This window comes from Plectrocnemia conspersa, unplaced genomic scaffold, assembly GCF_051122295.1.
Source record: "Plectrocnemia conspersa isolate PC_06_02 unplaced genomic scaffold, ASM5112229v1 ptg000007l, whole genome shotgun sequence".
Taxonomy (NCBI): Eukaryota; Metazoa; Arthropoda; class Insecta; order Trichoptera; family Polycentropodidae; genus Plectrocnemia; species Plectrocnemia conspersa.
Window position 1 is genome coordinate 1,409,157 of NW_028277171.1, and position 25,988 is coordinate 1,435,144.

Here is a 25,988-nt window from a genome sequence, read left to right on the forward strand (position 1 = left end):
CACGTGCTTTAAAAAAAGTTCCATTGATTGTTTACAATGCACCCAACACGACAAGAATCATCCAACAAAGGCACAATTTCTACTTGGAAAAAATATTACATTAAGAGCAATTCTATTTTAGATACGGATGTGTTGCAGTCAATGAACCCAATCAAAAATGGACACAGTGGATTTAATAAGAAAAAAATTCAAGTTGTTCCCTAACGACAATTCTGCACCTTTTGACTGCCGCAAATATTAAAGACAGAAGAGGGTATTTAAGAGAGCTTAAAAACAATTAACGATTGGTTAACATCGTTTATTATGTAAAAATATCAGTACAAATTTAATTCACAATTCAAAGATTAAACCTAATTAACAGGTAATATACGAAGGTGCGCGTAAATGTACAAAAACCGGGAGGTGCAAAATTGTCGAGTCTCTCTCTGGCGGAATAAAACGCGATCTGTTAAAATTAAAAGTAGTTGTTTATTTACAAGCGACAGTGGCAGTGGCGACGGCGACGGCGACGGCGACCGAGAGCGCTAGTCGTCGTTAGCGGGCTCGTCGGCGTTGGGGGTGTGCCAGGTGAGGCGCTCTTCGTAGAACTGGATGACTATCTGCGGACAGCGCTGGTTGGCCTGCTTGGAGGGCACCAGGTCCGCTTCGTCCGTGCCCTGCCATTTCATCAGGAACATGAGCTCGCCGGAGCTGTCGGTGGCGCCGATGATCTTCTCCGGCTCGAGGTTTTTGTCGAAGCCGGTAGCTTTTCTGTCGTCGGGGGACTTTTTCTTGGCGCCCTTCACGTCGGCGGGCGTCGTCGGCGCCTTTTTCTTCTTCACCTCCTTAGTCTTTCCGTCGGTCTTTCCCTCTGAAACGAGCACGAGCACGAACAGCGAAATAACAACAGCCACAAATAAGGGAATAACTCACCCGCCTCCCGCTTCTTCCGGGCCTCCTCGAACGTGCTGATGAGGTCCGGGCAATCGAGATTCTCTTCGGGCTCCCATGTGTTGTCGTCGTCGGTGTAGCCCTTCCACTTGAGATAGTACTCGACGCGGTTATTTCTGATCCGGCGGTCGAGGACCTTCTCCACGGAGAATTCCTCCTCGCCCTCGGAGGCTCCCTTCTCCTCCTTCTTCGACATCTCCGCGTCGCCGTTAATGCTGCGGAAACGGCGACAAAGTTGTGACGAGCGATTGCGAGCGAGCGAACCGGAAGCGAACCGGAAGCGATACGAAACGATTTGAACGAACCTGAGGCCGTCCGGAAACACAGGGCAAAATGGGGGGCGAAGGCGAGCGAGCGCAGCGCCGGGGACGCGCAGGAACGAAAAGACGCCGGTCGAGTGTTGCCAGCGTACAAAGTTGCGGATCGCGGGAAACTTTATTAAAATCTCTAAACTTCATAATCCTATAAATCAATTTTCTATATTCAAAATAGTGCTACATAAAAATGAATTTTAAACATCGTCGAAAGTTTAGAATATAAGGTAAGACCTACAATCTACAAATTTGTTTCTTTCTTTCTCTTTTCAAATCTATCTACAGCTTGATGGGGATTTTTACAACAACATAAAATGGCCGTGTGGTATCATTTCTGTGAGGTTTATTATTTGGAATAGCGATAATTTTTACTTTAATTAGAAAGATTCTACCGCTTAAAAACGAGTTATATAATTCAACTAAAGCTACATGTTCTAGAACTAAATTTTGAATTATCCATTCTATTCTACCAATTTAACCTATTTTATTATTTTGCTTCACCATTCAAAAGCATATATTTTAATATAACATGTGGCGTGATGATGTCTGTTTCGTAATCGACCGCTCTGCAGTATCTTAAAATCTAACCGATCGTCTGATATTGTTAAAAAAGTCTTAAGATTGCCAGTGGTTCTTGTAAAGGGATACAGTGAATCTGAATGAAAAGGAAATATTTAAAAAAGTGAAATGACATAATAAATTAATTGTGGAATTATAATAAAATTGAATCATGAATATTTGAATGTATGATAAATAAATAAATGAAAAATATATCGAAAACGGTCATGGCCGACGTCCGAATTCCGTCCGAAGTGACAGCCGTCAGCGAAGATGGACTTGGCGGAGGCTCAGGGGTTGCTGTCGCACCTCAGCAGCGAGGAGCACAAGGAGCTGCTCAACGACGAGGACAAGTTCGAGGCGCTGTTCAAGGACATGAAGCAGGTGAGCTTTTCGAACGGTCGAAACGGTCGTTATCTCTCGGTTCTCGGCACTCCGTTTATGTCTCTTTTCGCAGATCAAAGACTGGGAGACCGCAAAGGAGATGCTGATAGCCAGCAACAGGTCGCTGGCTGAGTTCAACCTCGCCAAGGAGCCCGAGCTGTCCGAAGCCAAACAGGAGCTCGCCGACAAGTCCGGTGCGGGAGAGGAGCTGTGCCGATCCATCCGCGAGAAGCTGCAGATATACAGTGCGTTATTTTAATTATCAGAATCATTTTTTTCAGTCAATATTTATTATATTATTTTTAGATGACGTGTTATGTTTACAGATGGTCATTATCAAAAATGAAAGTTAACATATATATATGATACAACCATTTTCGATTTGCAATTGTTCCCTTTTAATTTTGACAATAAATGCTGTATACATTCTAAAACCAAGTATGGCACTTCCTCGTTACTTTTTTTGTTACAATCGGAAAGTGGATTCCAACTTTGAAATATAAACATTTTAAAAAATTATTGCTCAAGAAATTTTTGGATAAATTCAATTTTTTAAATTTTTTTATATTAACCAATTTTAGTTTTAAATTACCTTTCGCCCAATCTTCTTCTGGTTTTACAACTTCTGAGTGCCACATCGTTAAGCCGTTTATTCATCGTCCATTAGCGCCCCATATTAATATTGTACTTTAATAACTCAAAAATATAATTCAAGTTATACCTAGTAATCTAATATACTCTTTTTTGCAATTGTGGCTATTTAAGAATTTGTAGTTTTTTTTTCGTCGCAATTTTTTACACTTGGAATAATCTAACCTTTTTTTGCCCTAGAGCGCATTCTAAAATATCGGTAGGGCGGCGGGCACTGCCTATATTTTCTAATGATATTTATAATTGGACAGGGGTAATAAATAATAAAATTATTGCTCAAATTACATACACACAAAGAAACGTACGTGCAAAACGATATACAAAGTAAACAAAAAACAAGAAAACATTTTATAAAAATAATATAATATCAATCTGTCAGTGTGATCTTTGGCATTGTATTTCATTGGCCAGTGCCTCATAATTAGGAGAGTATGATGATAATCCTGTTAGCAAACAATCATAAAGATGCTCATCGGAGAGTCGAGATCTATATCTTGATTTTATTAAATTCATGTTTGAAAACAATGATTCGCATAAATACGTCGAACCGAAAAATGGTTTAATTTTATACGCCGCTTCTTACAAAAATAATAACTTTTCTCTGTCCACTGTATTCCATAAGTCCTCTGATATTAAGGATTTTAGCAAAATTCATTCTTAACACTTAACCGACGGGCCGGGTAGTATCTACTGGCTTCTTCCTCTGATGTTAGGCGACGAGATAGGTAGTGACTACCTTTTATAATTATTTTTCGATTATTTTTTTTAAAATCTCTAGGAAGTGAAAAATAGGACTAAAAATATATACTTTATATATAATTGCCAGGCGAGAAAAAATGGGCGTGCGGAACGCACGTAACGCTCGCCCTTATCTCTCACTCACTCTCGTCACTTAACACGCGAGCGAGCGAAAGAGAATGTATCTCACCGTACGCGCCTGATAATTACTACTGTCTATTTTCGCAAAGAACATTTTCCGAATTACATTAGCTATAGGAAGTGAAAACTCGTGACTAAAATATACAAAAATATGAACAAATAAAATTTTTTAAATAAATTATTTTTTTATATTAACCAATATTAGTTTAAAAGTACTTCAAAGTTAGATTCATCGGACCAAATGCCTTTCGTCCAATCTTCAGATGTCAAATCTCGGTGTTTTCGGGTCCACTCTAACCTTCAAGTTTTATTTATTTCTGATAGAAACAGTTTGTCTCAGGCTTTACAACCTCTGAGTCCCATATCGTTGAGCCTTCTTCTTACCGTCCACGAATAAATGGATGACCATCCACTTGCAGAGACTTCAGTAGCCAGCTTTGAAGACGTTTTTCGATGATTTTAAAGGGACACACGAATCAAGATTCGATCTAAGCATTACAGCCACGTTTAACAGCACTCACCTGCTTGTAATTTTCGTCGTTCTCTTCTAACAATTCCATGCATTGATTGTGTAGAGAAAGGGCCTTTTCGATGGTTTTAACAGTTAAATTTCACACGGGAACAGGTTCGAGTGACGTCATTTTGTAGGGACGTATGGCAGTCCATTTCCTGCAGCTCTTCAATAGTCAAGTCCATAAATAAATGTTGTGTCATCCAAGCCTTACGGTTGCTTCGCCAAAGAACTGGTAAATTTTTTTTAGAGACACCAAGATTTTCTGATTGGTAGGTCAACAAATGTTTCAATTTTATTTCTCCAGATGCATTTTCACCGAGAAGAGTTAGGCGGTCCTTGGATGCTTTAAATCCAGAAGCAGTCTTCTCCTCTATGGAAATAAACCTACGTGTTGGCATTCGTTTCCAGTGCAACGGGTGCAAGGTACCCAGCAGGGGCGTATATTCAGGGTGTGCTAGGTGTGCGGCGCACACCCGCAAAACCATCTAAAATATAAATTTAGAAATTTAGAAAATTTAGAGCGTAAAGCGACATCATTTTGCATACAGTAGTATGCAAAATTATAAAATTTTAATATGCAGTGTATAGTATGCATTGGTATTTGTCATTCGCTCTGAACGTTTTCGCGCGAGCGATCGTTTTGGAACAACACATATAACGCGCCGACCTTGCGGGCGGCCGCCGACTAAAGTAAATTGTTCCGAGATTTAACGGCTGAAGTCGATCTGTCGGCTGGCAGCGCTCAGTAGTAAAATTGGTCTCGAATTTGGTGCGCGTACTTCAAAAATTTTGCGTCCGTCGCTGCTTTTTTATTACATTATATCACAATAGCAGGTCACTCATTTTTTATATTTTGGCGTAAAATAGTTTATTATCTTATTTACATATGATCAATATTTAATTTTCTATTCTGGATTATATTTTTTTATTTACCCCAATAATGATGAAGAATACTGTTGAAGATATTTTGAATAATCCATTTTCAAAAAGAAGTTATGAAATTAAACTTAAGATAATCAAAATTGGCAAACCACGTCCACCTCTTCCTAATTTATTTATGAAGCATAAAGACAATAAATGTGAATATACAAGACATTTTTCATTTTCATCATATGAACGAACTGAGTGGTTAACAGGTTGCGAACTTCGATCTAGATTGTTCTGTTGGCCATATTTATTGTTTTCCAAAGAAATAAGCGTGTGGAATAAAAGTGGATTTGCTGACCTTAGTCATCTGATAACGGCACTGAAAAAACACAAAAGAGCGCAGTCACACGTTCAATCATTTTTCTCTCTCAAAATGTTTGGAAAACAACGAATTGAAGTCATGATTGTCGCTCAACGTAAAGCTAATATAAGTCAACATAATGAACAAGTTAATAAAAATAGAGAAATATTAAAACGAATGATTGACGCAGTAGTAGTATATCTAGGTAAACAAGAACAACCTTTTCGAGGCCACGATGAGTCCTGTAATTCACTAAACAAAGGAAATTACCTTGAATTTTTAAATGCACTTCGAGAATACGATTCTGTTTTGGATACTCATTTAAATACTGCAACGGTGTTTCGTGGTACTTCCCCATCCATACAGAATGACATACTTGAAGCAATTGGTGATGTTATTAAAGATCATATTAAGGAAGAAGTAAATTCAGCAAATTTTGTCGCTATTATTCTTGACGAAACTTTAGATATAATGACGAGCTCACAGCTCTCAACAGTTTTGCGTTTTGTTTATGAAGGTAAAGTTTACGAGCGGTTTATTGGCTTTACAGACGTTAGCTCTGATAAAACAGCCGATGACTTATTTTGCCACGTTGAAAATATAATTGAAGAATTTCAAATTCAAGAAAATTTAGTTGGACAGACTTATGATGGGGCGAGTGTAATGAGTGGGCATATTAATGGTTTGCAAGCCAAAGTACTCGAAGTTTATCCATTGGCCATTTTTACACACTGCTATGCTCATATGTTGAATTTAACATTACAACAAGGTCTTTCCAATATAAAAGTGTGCAAATCATTCTTTCAAACTTTAAATGGATTGTCTGCATTCTTTTCGAAATCTTCCAAACGAATAAATGCTTTACAAGAGTTTGTAGCTAGAAGACTTCCTTCTGTTACACCTACAAGATGGAATTACACATCACGGTTAAGTAACACAGTGCAAAAATACAGAAATGAATTTACGGACTTTTTTCGAGACGTCGTGAAAAATTGTGAACTATGGGACCCCGACACTGTAATAAAAGCACGAGGTTTTCTTAGCTTTTTGGAAGATTTTGAAACAAGAAAACTTCTCCACATATTTTCAAACCTTTTTGGAAAAACTGATGTGTTATACAACATTTTACAATCCAAATCTTTTGACATATTATATTGCTGTAAGAAAATTACCTAAATTTTGCAACAACTCAGACATGAACAGGAAAATAATTATGAAACATTATGGGATTCTTATGTAACGGAAGAAAATTATCCATGACTGAGAAATGATTTGCTTGTTGAAGAAAAGCACGCGTTTAGCCAACTATTTAATACAATAGTTGATAATATATGTAAGCAAATTGAATACCGTTTTTCTTCAATGTCCAAATTGGAATTTTTTCACCTACTGGAGAAAGAAAAATATGAGCAATATAAAGGAAAATTTCCAAATGAATTACTTACCAAACTGCAACAATTCTATGGAACATTATTTGATTATATAAGTTTAAAAAATGAGCTTGCTGTTCTTTATCATTTACCTGAATTTGCAGAGAAATCTGTTCATGAGCTTGTACAATTTATGAACACAAATAATCTTGAGTCAGGTTTTCAGGAAATAGATAAATTAGGCAAACTAATATTAACTCTTCCAAGCAGTACTGCTTCAGCAGAACGTTCATTTTCTGCTCTGAAACGAATTAATAATTGTTATCGAAGTACCCAAGGCCAAGAAAGTCAATGTGGCCTTAGCTTGATTTCAATAGAAAAAGGGATCCTTATGGATATTAAAAAGAAAAGCACTTTTTATGACAGCGTGATAGAAAAATTTATGATTAAAGAAAGAAGATTAGATTTTATATATAAATAATTATAATTTTATGTTTATTGGAAATTTGATATTTTTATATAATAATATTTTAGATTAGGTTTGATGTTTATTTATTTATTTATATACGGGAAAAAGCTGTAAGGCAGTTTAGGCATGCCAAAACCTCGGCTAATAAAAATGAAAAAATGTACGTTTTTTTTTAATTTTTTATAGCACACCCAATATTAACACCCACCGTACGCCACTGGTACCCAGGCTGCATATTATGAGGGGGCTCAATTTTTTTTTTTAATAATATTAACGCATCACCGAATAGATGTTCGCTTCCACGTATACCTTGCAATGTTCAATCCAATGCAATTGATATTTGTGCGACGATCGATATATTGTCGTTGTGGTTGCATTTTTATTCAACAATAACAATAAAACAGCATTAAATCAAATATTACAAATAATATTTTACAAGTGAATATCAAAAAATCTATTATTTCATATTATATACTTTCTATATTAGAGCTCAACTTCGCCCGACTGGCTAAATAGTTCTGTGTTTTATTTAACTTTTTACGCCGTATTTATACATATTTTAGGGGGCGTAGCCCTAGGGGTGATTAACCTCGCGGCCAATGAGACTCTTCGATGAATCCTACTAGATTGTTTATTAAGTTATAATTACAATTTTGACTATGAAAGATTACGGCGTGACGTGTCCTGCGATGAAGGTGTGCAGGTGATGATGTCTCAGGGCTCTGTGGCTGCGTGTGGCGAGTGTCAGGAGTGATCTGTAGGTCTGTCGGTTAGGGCGCGTGGCTGGTTCCTCCGGATGGCTGCTGGTAGATCTTGGCTCTCTGGTCGTCTGCGACGCTTGGCTCTGCTGGTGACGTCTCGTATCTCGGAGCGTCTGCCTTGGGCCGTCTCTTGACCGACTGCCCTCTCCTCGTCGGAGCCCGGGCTTATATCCTTTAGGGGGATGCACTCTAGCTGGCCAATCACGAATGTGCAACGATCTCCTAACCAATCGCTACAGTGTCTTCTTAGAATTCGAGAAATCGGATGTGTATTTCGAAAGCCAGTTTTTTGCTTGGCTCCAGACTTTCGAATTCTAAGGAAAGGGTTTGCATTGTGGTGATTGATTGCGTCCGTACCGTTTTGTCACAAAAAAGATTCTCTTAACGACTCGTGTTGTGTGGCCAAAGGAATCCCTCTTGTGCCATGATATTTGTCTCATTGTTAATGCATGAACGTTTTTGGTCACGGTCATCAACAATGAGACAATTGCCCTTTTTGTGTGTAACTATTTGTGCGACTATTTGTGGGGTCGCCACAATATTTTACACGGGTTTGACCTATGTGAAGATGAAAGTGTATGATGTCATTATGCCAGGAATTTGAGATACATTGAGCATCTAAAACTTAATTTATGAGTTGTGTGTGACAGGATACGAATAGTTAATACTAAATTAAGATATATTTAAACAAAGCAAAATCAACGGTGGCAATGTGACATCGTGATGATTTATTCAGTGATATATGTAAATATATAACTATCTGGACAACCATACATGTACGGCGATTCCGCTCAAAGAGATAATGAAATATGTACTATGAATCGAAATATTAAAAAAAAAACACTGACTGGCCAATTCCCCCCCCCCCCTCCCCTGATAAAACTGAAATGACGTCTCTTATTCTAAACCAGAACTTCTCGGTTTATCCCTCAAAGAAAATATAAAAAAAAACATTCGAATCTATCCCAATTTTTTTTAATATGTCAATTTAGTGAAATATCTGAATACATGTTCATAGGTATTGTATATATATATATATATATATATATATATATATATATATATATATATATATATATATATATATATATATATATATATAAATTTACCAGTGAAAATATAATTTATCTGGCTGGTGCTAGTAAAACCATATGATATCAACTTTTCCATATGTAGTAATATATACTTTTACATACTTATCGTTATTTATTTACATGCGATTTATAAATATTATAATGTATTAGTGAACGTGTATTTTTCAGTGTGGTTATATTTTCACTTGTGAATAGGAATTGCAATAATACCGGTATTGACATGATTATTTTTATTAATTTACCGAAAAAATAATCCGAGTACCGCTCGAATGATTCACCATGTTTATTGATTAGCAAAATCAAAGTATTCGAATATAACGTCAACTATTGCTTTGATATATTTAATATTTTTATTACAAAAACATTTTTAAAAGAAAATGTATTTTTCATATTTATTTACTTAAAAAAATAAAATATAAATCAATTTTGATTTAATAAATTCATTATTTTTTAATAAAAAAAAATATTTAAAAAGAAAAAGGCAATTTTTTATTTAAATGTAATTATTGAGTCTTACTTATTGCTAATATTTAATACCAATGTTTAGTGAAGCATATTACGTGAACTATTTGGGTAAAAATATGTCTCCATAAAGACAAAAATGTACAAATAGTAGAAAGAATTTCATGTATGCAATACCTGCTTTTGTTTTCACTTCGCCAGTCATCCCTATCGTAAAAAAGCTGCGGTCATGTCTTTGTTACATAACAATTACTGAGAACTGCTAGGTATCGTTAGATTTACCTAAGATAATGCAAATGTATTCTTTGTATATTTACACGTCTCGCATGTACAAAAATATCGCACATGTTAAATTAAATTTTAAAAAATTGCGCCGATATATCGGCCTGTGGGGGTTTTTCGCATAGGTAGGGTGGGCCGATATTTTGGTCCTCTTGAACTAAAAATAATATTATTCTACTTTGATATTCTACCCCGATAAAACTACTTTGGTTAATCCCCTACAATGAGCATCATTTTACTCTAAACTTTTGCTTTCAAGTAATATAGGGCATCATGCTTTTAGTAGTTCTAAGCCATATAGTTTTCAACAAATAAGACTTAAGGAATTTAAAAAAAAAATTTTTTTGGTACTACCGGTATTTAATTTTGTAAAACCAGTAGTATCGAAGGTAAATTTTGCCCTAACACCAGTATTGCAATCCACCAGTAGAAATATATTTATACTAGCAAAAATATAATTGACTGATATGCTAGTGATCTAAAATGTCGGTGACACTCAATTTGACAGTTGCGAAAAGTCCATTTAGTGTTTTAACCAGGGCTGTGGAGTCGGAGGCGTAAAAAATCGACCGACTCCAACTCATTTTTAACACTTTCCACCCCGACCAATCATTTTTTTATTGTTCGTCGTGCGAAATGCGTTTTAAGTTGGTAATATGAAGTAAACAAAAGTATTAGAAGCAATTATTTTTTTAAAGATCTAATTCCCTTTGAATCACGGATTTTTTAATATATTATTGATTAAATTAAGCACGTGAGTAGTCAAAAACTAATTATAATCATATTTCTTATAAATATTTTTGATTTTTTAATTCTTTGTTGTTATTTACATAAAAATAAATAAATAAAATAATTAAAAATTAATTTAATATCTTAAGATTATCTTATCGAAATTTTTAAATTCGGAGTCGGACTCGGGAAAAATTTCCAACGACTCCACAGCCCTAGTTATAACCCAAACTATAAGCAGAGGAAGAAGTACAGACACGTCTCATCTCGCACATTGCTCCATAGTTTGTTTGCATTTGGTCCGATATTACTACGGACTTCTGAGTGTTGGTCAAAGTATATTCAAACTTAAAACTTTAAATGACATGCGTTTTGTCCACTTATCGCCCTCCCCCTAAATGACATCCTGATTTTAGACCCTATTATAAATGTGCTGCAGCCGCTGTATATTTCACACCACATTTTTTTTTTTCAAAAAATGATCCTATTTATTCGAAAGCATTTTATTCCACGTTGAAAGAATAATTTTTTTTAAATATATGTAAATATAAAAAGGTTGAGTTTGCACTTTGCGCTCGCGTACTTGACTAAAAATATTGGTCTGAAGAATTTAGGAACATGTCAATCAGACTACCATAAAGAAGAAATGATTCGTGGATTTCGCGAATACATTCTCGAAAAGACATCCTGAAAATATATTGCGTTTGATATATGCTCTGAATTCTATTCCCATTTTTTCAAGTGAAAGTGAACGCTGGTTTTCGCTTTCGAGCTTCGTTTCGGCACTTTTGTTTATCAACCTCGTCGGACCGCCTTTGCTATTTTTCGATTCTTCAAAATACGTTGATCTCTGGATTCTCAGATTTCATTCGGCCATAGACACCAACACTAAAACAAGGAATCGAGAAGGACCAAAATAAACTTTTAGTCAAATAAATGATGTTTTACGATTTTATTTTACTTTTGTTAAAGTAAAGAAAAATTATGATACTCTTTGTTTAATTTTTATGCGCTGCTGCTTTCAATTTCATTTAAATGATATTTGAATATAATTTTCTTTAGTAAAAAGCTTGACAAGAAGTGAATTCCGGCACCTTTTTGTTAAAAAATAAACCCCAAGTGTTCCGCGAATTAAAATTTTCTCCGACGAAACCGCTGTTTTAGACTCGCGTTTGTGAAAGTTCGTGTCGTTTCTTTCTTTTTACGCGGGCCATTTTTGTAGTTAAAAAATATTGTCACCAAGTTATTTTTTTTACGATTTTCTGCCGCCGCCTGTAAAGTTTGTTTTTTTCAGAGTCGAAGACGAGCAGCGTGTCGTCAGATACGACCCTGGCGCTCCTGGAGACGGCCGCCGCCGAGAGCGAAGAGTCGTCGGAGAAGATCGCGCAGGAGTTTCTCGACGGCAAACTGGACCTGGACAAATTTCTCGAAGAGTTCTCCAAGGAGCGCGTGGTCATGCACCTGAGGAAGGTGAAGGCCGACAAGATGTCGGAACTGTTGAGAACGGACTCGGGGGCGCGGCCGCCGCTCTTCCCCTATCCCGACTGCGGCCCTCAGGGATACCCCCGGTACGGGGGCGACGCGATGCCGTACCCGGTGCGTCCTCCGGCGATGCCCATGCCCGGCTACGACCGCTTCTAGTCGAACCGAGGCGGATCGGGCGGAACGGGCGGGAGAGACGAAACCGAGGCCGGCGAGATAGGAGAGAGTCGCCTCATTGAAGCGCCGATCGCGATCTCCGTCGGATGGCTCTATCGCGGATCCTGCCGGCGCTGCTGGCGGCGCTGGTCGTCGCGGGACGAGACGTCCCTCCGCCGCTGCCCTACGCCTTCAGCTACCAGGCGGGCAGGTACCCGGGTCACTCGGACAGGGTGCACAGCGAAGTGGGCGACGGCAGCGGCGTCGTCAGAGGTATCCGCCGTCGGTGACGCGTCCGCCCCCGATCCGAAACTAACGCTATCTCTTCCGCGAAGGCTCCTTCTCCTACGTGGACCCAGATCATCAGGTGCGCACCGTTGACTACGTCGCCGACGAACAAGGCTTCTACCCTTCGCTGAGCCACCCCGTCGCGGACACGCCGGAGGTGGCCGCGGCCAAAAACCTCCACGCGGCGCTCTACGACAGGATCGCCGAGGACCACGCCCTCCGGAGGAGCTCTCCGGGTAACTCTCTCCTTCCGCGCCTAGATCCCTCCGACCCTCGATAACTCGGCGTTGGCTTTCAGTGAACGTGGACGGCACCCACCCGATAGACACCGACGAGGTGACCTACGAGCGGATCATGCACCTGTCCCTCTTCGACAGAATCGCCGCCGAGCACGCGCAAATAGCCGCCGAGAGGGAAGCCGCCAGGACAGCAGCCTTACCCCCCGACTCCGCGCGATAGTCTCTCTCTCTTCTTCCGCCTTGAGGCGCTCTTCGCCGCGTAAAGGTCAAGGCGAAGAAGCGTCGTGAACGTTATATTATAAATTGTTATATTATTATGTACGAACGTAAATAAACGAGCATAACCGAACGAGCGCGCGTTTTCGTCATCTCCCATTACCATAATATTGCACGTTTGCATAACGCGCGAATTATGTGCGCGGTCGCGACTCGCGAGACCTTCGCTCGCCCTCGGATCGAATCGTGGAAAATTCTCTCACGAAAATTTTTCGTTTCGGCGAAAACTCAACGCGGATGCGGATAAGTCAAAAAAGCGAAAGCGATTTCAGGCCGATGACGATGCCCGTTCTAAATGCGCCAAACGCTCGACAAACAAGTAGTTAAACATTGATTTACAATATGCAATAGAAAATACGAACATTTTAAAACTACTCTTATTTTTCCATATCAAATATATATATATATATATATATATATATATATATATATATATATATATATATATATATATATATATCTAATTAAGTCTTTTTTACAGAATATTATTAAGTTCAAATCTTGTCATAGCGGGAATGCGACCAGTATGTAACAAAAAAGTAAACTCTTTTTAAAAAATACAGTAGCCACTTTACTTCTAGCTGAACCTCATCTAAATACAAATGGACAATCGTTGGACGAGGAAGAAAAACTGGTTTAGACGAGGAACCATGGAATTCCTCTTCGTCGCGCTAACAATTTAAGAAATATTTGACATACTTTTTTAAAATAATAATACATGAAATATTGCATGAAAAATAAAAAATATTTAAAAAAAAGTTTTTTTTTCTGTAATGTATTTTTTAACACTTATTTGACTATGAGCACTTATGGAATCAACTAAAGCGAAGAAATGATTATTCGGGCAAATACCCCACAGTGCGTCGCACTGTGGGGTATTTGCCATAAGTGCTCTTAGTCAAATATATAATATTATAAGTGTTAAAAAATACATTATAAAAAAAAACTTTTTTTTTTTAAAAAAATATTTTTCATGAAATAGTTTATGCAATTTTATTTAAAGTATTTCTTAAATTGTAGGCTCGAGGAAAAGGAATTCCGTGTCGAACGATCGTGCGAATTTCGCCGCGTCAAGTGTTAAAAATAAAAAATAAATTGTATATGTCACAAAGTTTGATATTTGCTGTTTTTTTAACAAGAAAAAGTATTTGACTAGTATTTTATCATACTCGGTATTGTTTTCATTTTTAAACATGTGTATATTTGGTGATTCTAAACAAATTTTTATTTTATTAGTACGCGATCCACAATTTGAGGTTTACTGATTTTACCATGGTGATTATATTATTAAAAAATAACAATCATTATAAAACTGTATTTTAAATTTGACGTTAGCACGTCAGCTAATTAAAAAGTTATAATAGTTTAAAACGTTTAGGTCCTAACTTTCGCGACTAAGCCCCGTCCCATTTTTAAGAACAATAGTATGCAATTAGACTTAAGCTTTATATTGTATATAAAATCTACATTAAAAAGTGGTGGGAAATATAACTAATGAACTCAAAATTAGAAAAAAAAATAGGAAAAAGTACTAAAAATTGGTACTTATTCAAAACAATATTGTGTATTTAATATGACAGCAACTGCAACAAAGAGCTATGAAACGTAGAAACACTTACCTGCTTTATCACAATCAATGGTTTGGATTTTTAACTGTACTCAAATAAAATAATAATAATTGTCCAATGTACGAGTATGCAATCGACGCCGAGAAAACGATGCGTGCACTCGAAGGGATGACTTACTTCCGACCGGTCGTGGGGCGCTAGCGTTATGCAAGGAGTGGAGGAATTTTTGATTATTATGCGCAAAATTTTCAGCTTTACAGAGCAACTTTTTTTTTAACCTGCGCTTAAATTTTCATAATCGTATTATAGAATAAGGTACCAAGGTTGCACTCCCCTGAATACGGTCGGTCAAAATTCAAAATAAAAGACAATCGGCTGCAAAAGTGTTTGTGTCACAGAAGAAAGACTGTGTTGTATGTTTATGACTTTGTACAGACAACCTATAGAATTGGACTGCCTATTGTTACTTTGATTCTTTTGTGTTACACGGGCGCAGATAGGAACGGTTTTTTTCAGTTTTGATTTTGTCGTGAAATTTCCGGTACGTTTTAAAAATTTGGAAATTTGTAAAATGTACATGAGCGCGCTCCTACCTCTAAATAAAGCGCCGGCCCCACTACGACACTGCCAGTAACGAAATTAGTAATACAGATTTTATTAAACGACAGTTTCACGGTTACTTTTGTCGATAAATTATACATATTCCAAACGAGTGTTATTTTTATTTAGATTTATTGCTAATTTTATTCAAAATATAATAACATAAATCCACAAAAAAATATTGCAATAAATACATAAATTTCATTTAATCATTTATGTATGTATCGGTATATTCGCACACGTCGGCCGAACGAGAAGAACGGCTATTCGGATTAGGCAACGCAAAGTGACTATCCTTGGCACTTTTACGAATTACCTGTTATATGTTTCTAATGCGCTAATCAATTGTTTAAAAAGAAAGATACAAATTGACTACTTGTTGATCTCAAATATTTTTTGATTATTTTTAATTTGATAAGACTTATTTCGTCCGTGGCCATTGTCGATGGGATTGTCAGAAATATACGTATAGCTTGTACAATACTTGAATAAGCTTATTTTAAATCCTAGTCACTCAGTACATTCGAAATATCCATATGATAAATAGTGCTCGAATTTTTATTTTCCAATATTTTTTATACGATATTTAAAACATTTCAGTTAATTTATGAACTTATTTTTATCATTAATTAAATCGCCTTCTCAAATAGTATACACGTGGTGAAATTATTTATGTGTTCCAATGAATTCTTATGAACAATATCCTATACAAGATTCAGGTTTCTTTTGTTTCAGCAGCTTTGTAAAGAAATTGAATTTTATACGTTACTTTGTTCCTTTTTTAGCCTCTCTATTCGATATAGGTACAATCAATTTATATGCACTATTATATATTACAACAAATTACAGTTAACAATTATTTTGAAATTTATTATAATATTTCAGTATTAAAAAATATATTCAAAGTGAAAACTAGTTTTACTTAACAAAGTTCAATTTTTTTTCGACACACAAAAATTCAATCAAACAGGAATCTAATAGGATTTATAAACAAATGCTGCACCAAATATACAAAGTAAGAAGGTATGCGTAGGTATTTTGAATAAAACACACTTTAAAAAATATGTGAAATTCTCAAGTTAATTCTCGACGAGTTAACTCAAGTATTAAAAGTCGGGTTATGAAATCATAAAAATATCTTATAATTGAGAACTATAAATAATAAGAAAAAGCCTGTAATTATGAACTATGTAGAATAATGCAATTTTTATTCTAAATTGCTCGCGTATGTCATATTTTTATGATATAGTTTATTGCATGTATTTCGTAAATGCCCAATCAATTTATTCCATATATTTTATTTTATTCGTATAAATTTCAATAAATTGCTTAAATTCATTTTTATCTTCACGAGATTACAACATGGCAGATCTTGAATACGCACACATTAATGAAATGATTAATGTAAACGACTACCAAGAATTTGATTTGGAATTTATTAAGAAAATAATTTAACTTGCCTCGTAAGAAAATTGTAATCGTAGAATCTGAATATTATAACACCACTAAACCATTATATAATTTTTTTAGTGCACAACTTCATGTCTTATGAAATATATCCACCGTTCGAAATAAGTTATTTTTATACATCTGTTTAAGTTAAAAAGATTTTAAGTATAAAAAGACTTGCAGAATCATTGCAATTTGCCGAAATGAATTCATCAGAAACGGCAAACAATAAATATAAATAATATTAGAATTGTCATAAAAAGTAAGTAGAATTTGCTAAAATCACTATTACAAAACCAGAGCCGTAGTGTACATACTCGTCAAATATTAAGAGTACTACTGGACAAAGACGTTGTAGGAAAACCTTCGGGATCAAGAGTCTTCGGGAATAATTCTATCGCTGACGTTTGCGATTTATGTAAATAAACGTTCTCTTGTTATTCAATAAGCGAAACGGGCGTCAACAGTTAGTTTATATTAAAATTATTTAACGATGTAATTGAAAAATATTTAAGAAGCGCAGGAATATTCTGAGCTTCGACGATAGGCAAACAAATACTGACGCACGATTGAAACGCCGTCTGAGAATATACTCACCCATCTCTCAAAGTTTGAAATAAATAAATGTTCGTCGACGCGAATTTACGAACGCGATTTAATTATTTCGAGTGGCAGCACTGTGGCGAGAATTCGCTCCCGAACGGCAACACGGCAACATCGGCTGCCGTCTGTCGTCTCTGACGGTGCATTAGTCATCGTGCTTCGGGCGGGGTTTTTATTCTTTTCGCGCTTTTCGCGCTTTTCGCGCTTCCCCTCGAAGGTAACTCAGTCCACCCTCCCTTCGCACTCCGCAAAGTAAACTCTTGACCGTATTCGACCGACAGATGTGACCTTTCGCAATGCGACCTAGATGCCTTAAAAGGTGCGATTTCGTTTCAGTCAGTCAGTGAGTCAGCGAGTCAGTCGGAGTCGCGATGTCGTCCCGCAAAGCGGCCGGCCGCCGAGGCACCACCAAGAAGAGGGCCCAGAGGGCCACCAGTAACGTGTTCGCCATGTTCGACCAGGCGCAGATCGCCGAGTTCAAGGAGGCCTTCAACATGATCGACCAGAACCACGACGGCTTCATCGACAAGGACGACCTCCACGACATGCTGGCCTCGCTGGGTGAGTCTAGTGTTAATTCTCGTCTTCGACCCCATCTGACGCGCCCTTCGCTCCGACGCAGGAAAGAATCCCACCGAAGACTACCTGGAGGGCATGATGAACGAAGCGCCGGGTCCCATCAACTTCACCATGTTCCTGACGCTGTTCGGCGAGAGGCTGCAGGGCACAGACCCCGAAGACGTCATCAAGAACGCTTTCGGGTAAACTCTTTGTTCGTTATTTTATTATATAATAATTAATGTGTCTTGTTTCATATATCTTATGCTTACTGCTCAAAAACATTTCTAGTTATATTCAAATTAATAATTTATAATACGGTTTTTACAATTATCTTTTATTATTGTTATATTGCTCGTTTGGATTTTTTACTTTGTGTAAAAATCTTTGTTGTGCCAACCCTATTTAACCATTTCAATTTCGCAACAAACTATTATTTACAAGATATATCGTTTGCAAATAAAATATAAATTATAATTAGGTATAATGATTATTATCAAAAAAAATACGACAGTGAGTCATAATGTGTATCATTTTAATTGATTGAATGGATATCTGGCCTTACCATTTGTCATCTACACATAAATTTAACTCCTCATCCAGAATTTTCATTTTTAACCTTTTTAATTACATAAAAAATATAACTGCATTGTAAAAAAAATAGAAAAAGTCGCATCAAATAATATTAAAGCTTCGGATTTCCAATACAGGTGTTTCGACGAAGAGAACAACGGAGTGATAAACGAGGACCGCCTCAGAGAGTTGTTGACCACGATGGGCGACCGCTTCTCCGACGAAGACGTGGACGAGATGTACAGAGAGGCTCCGATTCGCATGGGCGGTCTCTTCGACTACGCCGAGTTCACTCGCATCTTGAAACACGGCGCCAAAGAGAAGGACGAGCAGTGATTTAGAGAGGGACGTTTACATTTATCGAGGCCATAAAAATCAAAATCCATCATTCCAATTCGAGTATTATTGAATAAAAAACGAGGCATTTAATCCAAAAAGTATTCTTCTCGGACTTTTTTACAAAGCGTGACTTAATTCGTAGCAAACGGGAGTTTAAGAATATGTTTTATAAATAAAATACGTTTTTATATACATATATATATTATTTATTGTATTTTTTCTTTTGACGATCCTCCTCGATCCCTATCCGACTCGATCAAACACAGTAGGAGGTCTGTTGGAGATCCAAGCGTTTCGTACGAAGCGAGCTCCCCTCTCGGCGATCATGATGACCGGAGCGGCTGTGTTTCCTGCGTTTGAAAAGTTTAGTCGTAAACAACCCCAATTTTCTAAAAAATTATAAAAATTACCAGAAGTGATCGTCGGTATCACCGAGGCGTCCATCACTCTCAGACCTGACGGATAATTTTTTTTCAGCATTATGCGATTTGGCAAATGTTTTGTTAAGAAGGATTGTAACCTTTGGCGCCAATCACTTTAAGCTCTTCGTCCACCACCGCCGTTGGGTCGTCGACGGAGCCCATCTTGCACGTGCCCACTTGGTGGTTCTCCGGACCGGTGGCATAGGTCACATAGCACCTCCAGTATCCGTCGCTACCCCACTGGCCAAACTTGAGGCACTCCTTAATCGGCGTCTTTGACGCTCGGATGCCCCATTTCTTCTTCAGAACCTGAAAGGGGAAGAGCGATCGAATCGGAAATGTCCTCGCCTCCGAGTCCTTTACTACTTCAAGGACATACAAAAAGCAGCTTGAAACAATACTAAAGAGCTCACCTACAAGGTACTACACAATAGAGATAATAAATCTGGTAAATGAAAAAAGGACAAGAAGAATATGGCATCAAACCGGAGACCCTAAGGATAAAAATATTCTAAATAATAAAGCACAACAATTAAAACGAAAATTAAGGAAAATTCAATAAATAATTACCTGAACAATTTAATAGCAGATAAAGATACAGAATATTATTTATGAAAAGGCCTATAATCCATATACCGCCAATCAAAACGATAAATGAAGATTGGGCGAATAATTAACAAACAAAAACCCTTTTGCTAATATCTTGAAAAAAATCTCCAAACGCAATGAAATTTAAATACAAGACAGTGACAAGGAGGCTGAATAGAAAATGAAGAAGTAAAATATGTTACACCAAAAGAAGTAGCTATAGAAATAATAACCAGTGGCGTAGCTAGGGTATGTGCCGCCCAGGGCGATCCTCAAAATTGCCACCCCCCCCCCCATACATTTTTTGCAGGGTCATAAAATCAGCATTTCTTAAAATAATAAATTGGTTAATATAAGGGTCTTGTTATTCGTGGATTTATATATGTTTTAGTGCATTCAGGGTTAAGAACCACACTAGACGATCCCATCGCGAATATGCCACCCCCAAGCAAGTGCCGCCCGGGGCGGCGCGCCCCCCCATAGCTACGCCACTGATAATAACTTATATTAATTCAAATAAAACACCCAAACAATAACTGGAGAAATTATGAGGAAGCTTCCAAAAAAGGCAATAGTTAATCTAGCATATTTAATTAACGCAGTGTTTAGATTAAAACATGTGCCTAATGCCTAGAAAATAGCAGAAGTAATAATGATTTCCAAGCCAGAAAAATCATTAAGCGAAGTAAAATCGTACAGATCTATGTATATCATCGCTACTAATGTGGGAGCCTAGATTTGTTATGGCCAAAACTTTGTGGCATTTGAGTAGCATTGGCGTGACGGTTATTCTCTCCACTGGCAGTCATCCGGGCGTTCGGACGCGTCCTCTCGCGTCCGCTTTTTAACAATGTAAACAACCATTAAAATTTAATAAAACATTACTGCAGCGGCTCAATCTGTGTCTAATTGCCACCCGTCACAAAACTAATAATATCCAAAGTATTCGAAAAATTCCTGTTGAAAAGAATGAAACCCATAATAGAGAAGAAAAAGGCAATTTCTGACCATCAGTTTTAGTTCCAAAATGTATATTCTATCGATTAAGTGCATGGCATCACTAATCTAATAGAAAAAGGCGCTAGAAGAAAAAAATAGTTGATTGCCTGATTTCTTAGATGTTGCTCAAGCTTTTGATAAAGTATGACACAGAGACAAAACTAAACAACATACTACCAAATCAATCATTTTCATAAACAGCAACACTATCCCATTTGAAAATACAGCTAAATACATTGAAACGTAAAAATAAGAACATTAAATAAAATATAGAAAGCTGTAATGGATAATAAGTAACTCCAAACTATCAATGTATAATAAAATCAAGATATGCAATCAAATCCTAAAACCAGTGTGAGTTTGCGGCATACAACTCTGGGGATGTGCCAAACAGTGCTACGTTAAAATGATTAAGAAATTTAAAAATAAAATGTTACGAAACATTTTAATATTCCGTGGTATGTTCCCGATATAGACATACATCGTGATATTCGTGGCCTAGATGTCGAAGACGTCGTCAGTGCTATAAAACATTTTGCTGCTAAACGAGGCTCCAACAGCACGTCAACAACGAGTCACAACTTCTCAATGTGGACAACTTGCAAAGATTTTAATATTCCGTGATTTTAATATTCTTAAAAAGGACTGAGCCCTTCGAACTGATCTAGTTATCATTACTGTAACTCGTTTACTATTAGCGAATGTGTAGTGTAAAACAGAAAACTGTTGGAAACCAACGGATGAACATAATGCTTGAAACATAAATTATTAAATATGAGTAAAATTAATTGTTGGTCATTAAGAGCAATTTTAATATTAAAAAATAACCTCCGAGTCGGCGAACCTCAGTGCCATTCGTATTGCAGCCACCAGTGTGTCCACGTCTTCCGAGCGAGTCAGGTAGCGAGCGTGCATCTTGGGCGGCACCAGAGGATCCTTCGAAGCCAACTCCAGGCGCCCTCTGCTCTTTGGGTGGAGAATCACAGGGCTTATGCTGAAAGGACGACGCTTTATTCCGGAGAATCGACTTCCTTTCGAAATAAACGCGAATCACCTGAATTTGGCGAACGCGTTTGGGTGCTCCGGATCGGGCGGTTCGTCGATGGCGCCGGTCCGCGAGCAGGAGGCCGACAGCCCTCGGAAGAACATCTGAACGTCGGGGTGGCTCCCGTTCGGGGCGGCGTACTTCGAGTCTAGGATCCCGGTGACTTGCGAGAGGCCGGTGGAAGACATGCTCCCTTCGCGACGCAGCAGGTACTCGACTACGGTGGCCCAGTCCAGTTGGTTCCTACCCGGAATCGCCGTCAGCTCGAAGTCGACAAGGGTAGCCACGTGGTTGTGAAGATTCTCCCCTACGCCCGGCAGGTCCACGGTCACCGGAACGCCCGTCTTTTCTAGATGCCGCTTGGGTCCCACGCCCGACAGCATCAGCAGTTGGGGCGAATTGAGAGCGCCGGCCGATAGCACTACCTGAAAACGGCGAATAAAATAACATTCGATCGCAAACGAATTGGCGAAACACCACTCGCCTCTTTGTTCGCTCTGACGAAATGCTCTCTACTGCGATAGAGGAACTCGACTCCGGTGGCTATCTTGGTGATCGGGTCGATCACGATTCTAGTGACCGTCGAGTTGAGCATCACGTGCAAGTTCTTCCTTCCGGCTGCCGGTCGCAGAAAGGCCCTCGCGGCGCTGAGTCTAGAGCCGTCCCTGAAGAAGAGCGCCGCGTGAGAGAGACTAAGAGAAACGGGAAGAGAGAATGGCTACCTGTTGAGCGCCTGCGCCACCGCGAACCCCTTGAACTGGTCTCCGTTGAGGTCGCGACTCGTCCCGTAGCCCAGCTCCTCGGCTGCCTTCAGGAGGTCGTCGGCCAGCGGCGGCCTGTGGCGGAACTGCTGCACCGTGAGCCGCCCTCCGGCGGAGTGATGCTTCCGGGACACCAGGCTGCCGATCTGTCGGTTGTCTTGCGACGCCTTGAAAAAAGGCAGCACGTCTTTCCAGGCCCAGCCTCGCGCGCCACCGTCGGCCCAGCCGTCGTAGTCCCTCTCGTGCCCCCTGATGTACATCATGCCGTTCACCGTCGAGCAGCCCCCTAGGAGAACGCGTCGATATAACGAAATTCTAGAGAGATATTTCTCGAGAGATTTCAGTTACCTAGTACTTTACCCCTCGGCCAGGAGCAGCGGCGCTCAGGCTCTCTCAGGCAGGCGTTCTCTTCGGGCTCCGTTCTGTAGTTCCAGTCCATGTAGGGGTTTCCCGCGTAAGACGACAGCAGAGAGGGCACAGCCGCGCCCGGGGGTTCGTCACTTCCAGCCTCTAGTAGCAGCACCTGGAAAAAGCGAAAGCTTGAGTACGTTCGCTCGTCGCGGGTGGGGTATTTGCTCGATCTGAGCCAGCAAAAGTCGATTATAAATACTTAAAAACGGTTGCTCTGTTGAGGGTCCCCGAAACGGTCAATTGGGATTGTCAATGTTGATGCGATTGGCGCTCATTGATGCGACCAATTGATTGTTTACAGCGCTTCAATTGCCTCTAAGCGATCGATTGGTCTCATCAATGAGCGTCAATCATGTCAACATTGACAACCGCAATTGACCGTTTCGGTGATAATTGTGCGAATGCACGCGCTTCGTTTCTTGACGTCTTTTGAATACCAGGGACGTTATTTGGGGGGGGGGGGGCAAGTGGGGACATTTGAGGAAATTCAGACAGACGTGGCATCTCGCATATTGCTCCATAGTTAGTCTGTACATGTGTATTACACTATGTTTTAAAAATATTATAGCTATCCTTACAATATTACTACAGACTTCTGATATAAGACAATTAACGCAAAAACAATTATCATTTCTCAAAAGTCAAAAATTTGCGGTAAAACCAATAATATCGTGTCGGTGCCGTTGCAATGGGAACGCTCGGTAACAAGTGTTCCCACTGCGACGGCACGATTTTCTTGCTTTTGGCGATTACTAGTCATGACGGCAGCAAAATGTATTTAGTAAAGCACACCATAATTGATGAAAAGGTGTGGAATGCTAGACCAACACAACTTCTACAATAAGATGTTACATTTGTGGTATAACTTTTAAGGGCTTTTAACAGTTAATAAATAAGTTAATCCTGAGACACTTAAGTTTGGGCTTTAAATATTTAATGCTAGAATCCGTTTTTTGAGTCTACCTTACATCTATCTTATAAATTACCTGACAATAAGTGGCAGCTGTGAACTGAACGTGAAAAATTAATAGTATTGCAGAAGAAGATACAAATACGAGAAGAAATCTGATTGAAGAAGGGTCTAATAAGGGTCTCTTGGTATCACTATCTATGTCGGAGACGTAACAAGTCCAGGATATTAGACAACGCGCAAATAAGCACTGCTTATTGGGGAGTTGTCTGTTGGATAGTATTGATTAGTTCTCAGCCAGGTACTCGCAGTTGGTGGACGCGTTGTGATCTAACAATTTATGTATATAATTTGTTTTTTTTTTGTAAATATATTTTTTTTTAATATATGTTGTTAATAGTTTTTTGTTTTTTTTTCTGTATAGGGCGTGTTGGCAAAATGCTGCTATGCCCTGCACATGAATTAAAAAATATAGTTTTTAATATGGAAAATTGTATATTGGACTAATAATAAACTTGTTAAAATTTTTAATTAAATTATTAGTTAACCTAACCTAACCGGTGAATATCGATAAAATAGCCAAAAAGAAAAAAACAGTAGACCCCCGAAGAACACGCGCCCTGTGAGAACTATCCCCTGAGAAAATCTGCGATTCATACTCGAGAACGCTCCCCCCCCCCCACTCATGAACTACGTCACACCCACTCGCTAAGAATGATTAGGTGCGGTATGACCTTGTATTGGTACATTGGTCTCGCATGTTCTATTTATTTAGTAATATACTGTTTTAGAACAGAAGGCATTTTTATTTACTTCTATTCCTAAATCAGATAGATACCCAGCCGTTTTTTGAACTTATTCAGTGTGGTGATTTTCCCAATAATATGCAAAAACTTTATATTTGTTTAAAGGTTCACTCCAATTCCATAACCTCTTCAGACCCAGTGCATTTTACAATGTACAATAATTTTATTGTTTGTTTTTGAAGTCATTTTCGATTTATTTTCACTGGGATCTTTTGTGCATCACAGTGCACACCATATTATTTAAAAATACACAAAAAAAAATTCATGCCCCTTTAATGCAGAATAGTAATGTACGAAATTAGCAAAATCTTTTTTTACGAAAAAAAGCATTTTCCTTTATCTTTCCGAAATACTACTGTAATCCTGAATATATTTCTTTAATATTATTGAAATCAAATTTTCTCAAATATTTATATTAAGAATCTTTTTTTTATCGACAATTACTTGAATACGGGACATTTAATTGTCCCGACGACTTTAATTAGAACAGTGAAATAAAATGTGCAAAAATTACATGTTCCGTAAATATGGGAGGTCTATTCACCCAAAGATAGAAGCATGCTTTCCTTTCTCACTCGCACCCATTTAAGCTAAAGGGAGGACTGATTCGTACATATGTATTGCGAAAAATTATAATTTTATCCCCGTGTACACGCTCCCACTTAGCACGCCCCCAATCTACCGCGTAATCGGGGAGTACTGTATTTAACTAAGAGCACTTATGGAATCAATTAAATTGGAGAAATAATTTTTGTCGACCAAATATCCACAGTGCATCGGTCCGCTCGTCTCTTCCTCTGTTCCTACCTTCCAGTCGTCGTTCTCGGAGAGCCTGGAGGCCACCGTGGATCCCGCTGTGCCTCCTCCGACCACCACGAAGTCGTAGTCGTAGTCGGGAGAGGTCCGGGGCCTGACGCGGTTGCAGGGGTCCGCCAGGTCGCAGCGCCCGCGCAGGATGCTCTCCAGCACGGACATGAAGACGAGGAAAGCGCCTCCGCCGCACGCTCCCGCGGCGCTAGGTCCCCAATACGACGCGGGCTCCGCGTAACCCGAGGGACAGCCGCATTCCTGAAAAGCTCGTCGCGATCACGTCCTCTTTCATCTCCTCTCCGCGTTCCCGCGACTCACCTGCGAGAACCTGTGCTCCATGACCGGCCGCTCCGACGCCCTCGGCCGAAATGTCGTCGACTCCTAGACCGTCGACCTGGTCAAACTGGTATTCGGGGTGAAGATACGGCGATGACCCCGAGCGGACCATTAGCGGCTCGTTAACGGATTCGTTAGGAGATC

At 38.7% G+C, this 25,988-nt stretch overlaps 5 protein-coding genes across 7 annotated transcripts; 3 read left to right on the forward strand and 2 right to left on the reverse strand.

Moving 5' to 3' along the window:
* Positions 1–283: 283 nt before the first annotated feature.
* Positions 284–1,329, reverse strand: LOC148233606 (chromobox protein homolog 1-like). The gene is made up of 3 exons (XM_088188542.1): positions 1,236–1,329; positions 913–1,145; positions 284–850 (listed from the first exon to the last, which is right to left on the reverse strand). The coding sequence occupies exons 2-3, from the start codon at positions 1,124–1,126 to the stop codon at positions 525–527; spliced, it is 540 nt and encodes a 179-aa protein (XP_088044668.1). The 5' UTR covers positions 1,127–1,145; positions 1,236–1,329; the 3' UTR covers positions 284–524.
* Positions 1,330–2,049: 720 nt separating this feature from the next.
* Positions 2,050–12,266, forward strand: Vps37B (vacuolar protein sorting 37B). The gene is made up of 3 exons (XM_088189068.1): positions 2,050–2,186; positions 2,260–2,431; positions 11,920–12,266. Exons 1-3 carry the CDS (start codon positions 2,076–2,078, stop codon positions 12,264–12,266), a joined length of 630 nt encoding a protein of 209 aa, XP_088045194.1. The 5' UTR covers positions 2,050–2,075.
* Positions 12,267–12,341: 75 nt separating this feature from the next.
* LOC148233608 (cuticle protein 10.9-like) lies at positions 12,342–13,139 on the forward strand. The gene is made up of 3 exons (XM_088189069.1): positions 12,342–12,536; positions 12,599–12,787; positions 12,850–13,139. Exons 1-3 carry the CDS (start codon positions 12,371–12,373, stop codon positions 13,008–13,010), a joined length of 516 nt encoding a protein of 171 aa, XP_088045195.1. The 5' UTR covers positions 12,342–12,370; the 3' UTR covers positions 13,011–13,139.
* A 4,190-nt stretch (positions 13,140–17,329) lies between these two features.
* sqh (Myosin regulatory light chain sqh) lies at positions 17,330–18,952 on the forward strand. Of its 3 annotated transcripts, none has more exons than XM_088189077.1 (4): positions 17,330–17,503; positions 17,623–17,847; positions 17,909–18,047; positions 18,555–18,952. In XM_088189077.1, exons 2-4 carry the CDS (start codon positions 17,658–17,660, stop codon positions 18,751–18,753), a joined length of 528 nt encoding a protein of 175 aa, XP_088045203.1. In that variant the 5' UTR covers positions 17,330–17,503; positions 17,623–17,657; the 3' UTR covers positions 18,754–18,952. The 3 variants fall into 3 exon arrangements, with proteins under 3 accessions (XP_088045203.1, XP_088045205.1, XP_088045204.1); XM_088189079.1 differs by having other exon boundaries at positions 17,357–17,503; positions 17,606–17,847; XM_088189078.1 differs by having other exon boundaries at positions 17,376–17,538; positions 17,606–17,847.
* Positions 18,574–25,979, reverse strand: LOC148233610 (glucose dehydrogenase [FAD, quinone]-like). Its single transcript, XM_088189070.1, has 10 exons — positions 25,827–25,979; positions 25,506–25,766; positions 22,920–23,094; positions 22,533–22,857; positions 22,295–22,475; positions 21,820–22,235; positions 21,594–21,759; positions 19,277–19,487; positions 19,167–19,211; positions 18,574–19,106 (listed from the first exon to the last, which is right to left on the reverse strand). Exons 1-10 carry the CDS (start codon positions 25,845–25,847, stop codon positions 19,000–19,002), a joined length of 1,908 nt encoding a protein of 635 aa, XP_088045196.1. The 5' UTR covers positions 25,848–25,979; the 3' UTR covers positions 18,574–18,999.
* Positions 25,980–25,988: the final 9 nt, after the last annotated feature.

Coding starts and splice junctions, on each gene's coding strand:
- Vps37B (XM_088189068.1), top strand. CDS start 2,076: ATGGACTTGGCGGAGGCTCAGGGGTTGCTGTCGCACCTCAGCAGCGAG. Junction 2,187..2,259: donor TGTTCAAGGACATGAAGCAG/GTGAGCTTTTCG, acceptor CTCTTTTCGCAG/ATCAAAGACTGGGAGACCGC. Junction 2,432..11,919: donor CGAGAAGCTGCAGATATACA/GTGCGTTATTTT, acceptor TGTTTTTTTCAG/AGTCGAAGACGAGCAGCGTG.
- sqh (XM_088189077.1), top strand. CDS start 17,658: ATGTCGTCCCGCAAAGCGGCCGGCCGCCGAGGCACCACCAAGAAGAGG. Junction 17,848..17,908: donor CGACATGCTGGCCTCGCTGG/GTGAGTCTAGTG, acceptor GCTCCGACGCAG/GAAAGAATCCCACCGAAGAC. Junction 18,048..18,554: donor GTCATCAAGAACGCTTTCGG/GTAAACTCTTTG, acceptor TTTCCAATACAG/GTGTTTCGACGAAGAGAACA.
- LOC148233606 (XM_088188542.1), bottom strand. CDS start 1,126: ATGTCGAAGAAGGAGGAGAAGGGAGCCTCCGAGGGCGAGGAGGAATTC. Junction 851..912: donor CCGGAAGAAGCGGGAGGCGG/GTGAGTTATTCC, acceptor TGCTCGTTTCAG/AGGGAAAGACCGACGGAAAG.
- LOC148233610 (XM_088189070.1), bottom strand. CDS start 25,847: ATGGAGCACAGGTTCTCGCAG. Junction 23,095..25,505: donor CCGAGAACGACGACTGGAAG/GTAGGAACAGAG, acceptor CGCTTTTTCCAG/GTGCTGCTACTAGAGGCTGG. Junction 21,760..21,819: donor AACGCGTTCGCCAAATTCAG/GTGATTCGCGTT, acceptor TCGTCCTTTCAG/CATAAGCCCTGTGATTCTCC.
- LOC148233608 (XM_088189069.1), top strand. CDS start 12,371: ATGGCTCTATCGCGGATCCTGCCGGCGCTGCTGGCGGCGCTGGTCGTC. Junction 12,537..12,598: donor CGGCAGCGGCGTCGTCAGAG/GTATCCGCCGTC, acceptor TCTTCCGCGAAG/GCTCCTTCTCCTACGTGGAC. Junction 12,788..12,849: donor CCTCCGGAGGAGCTCTCCGG/GTAACTCTCTCC, acceptor GTTGGCTTTCAG/TGAACGTGGACGGCACCCAC.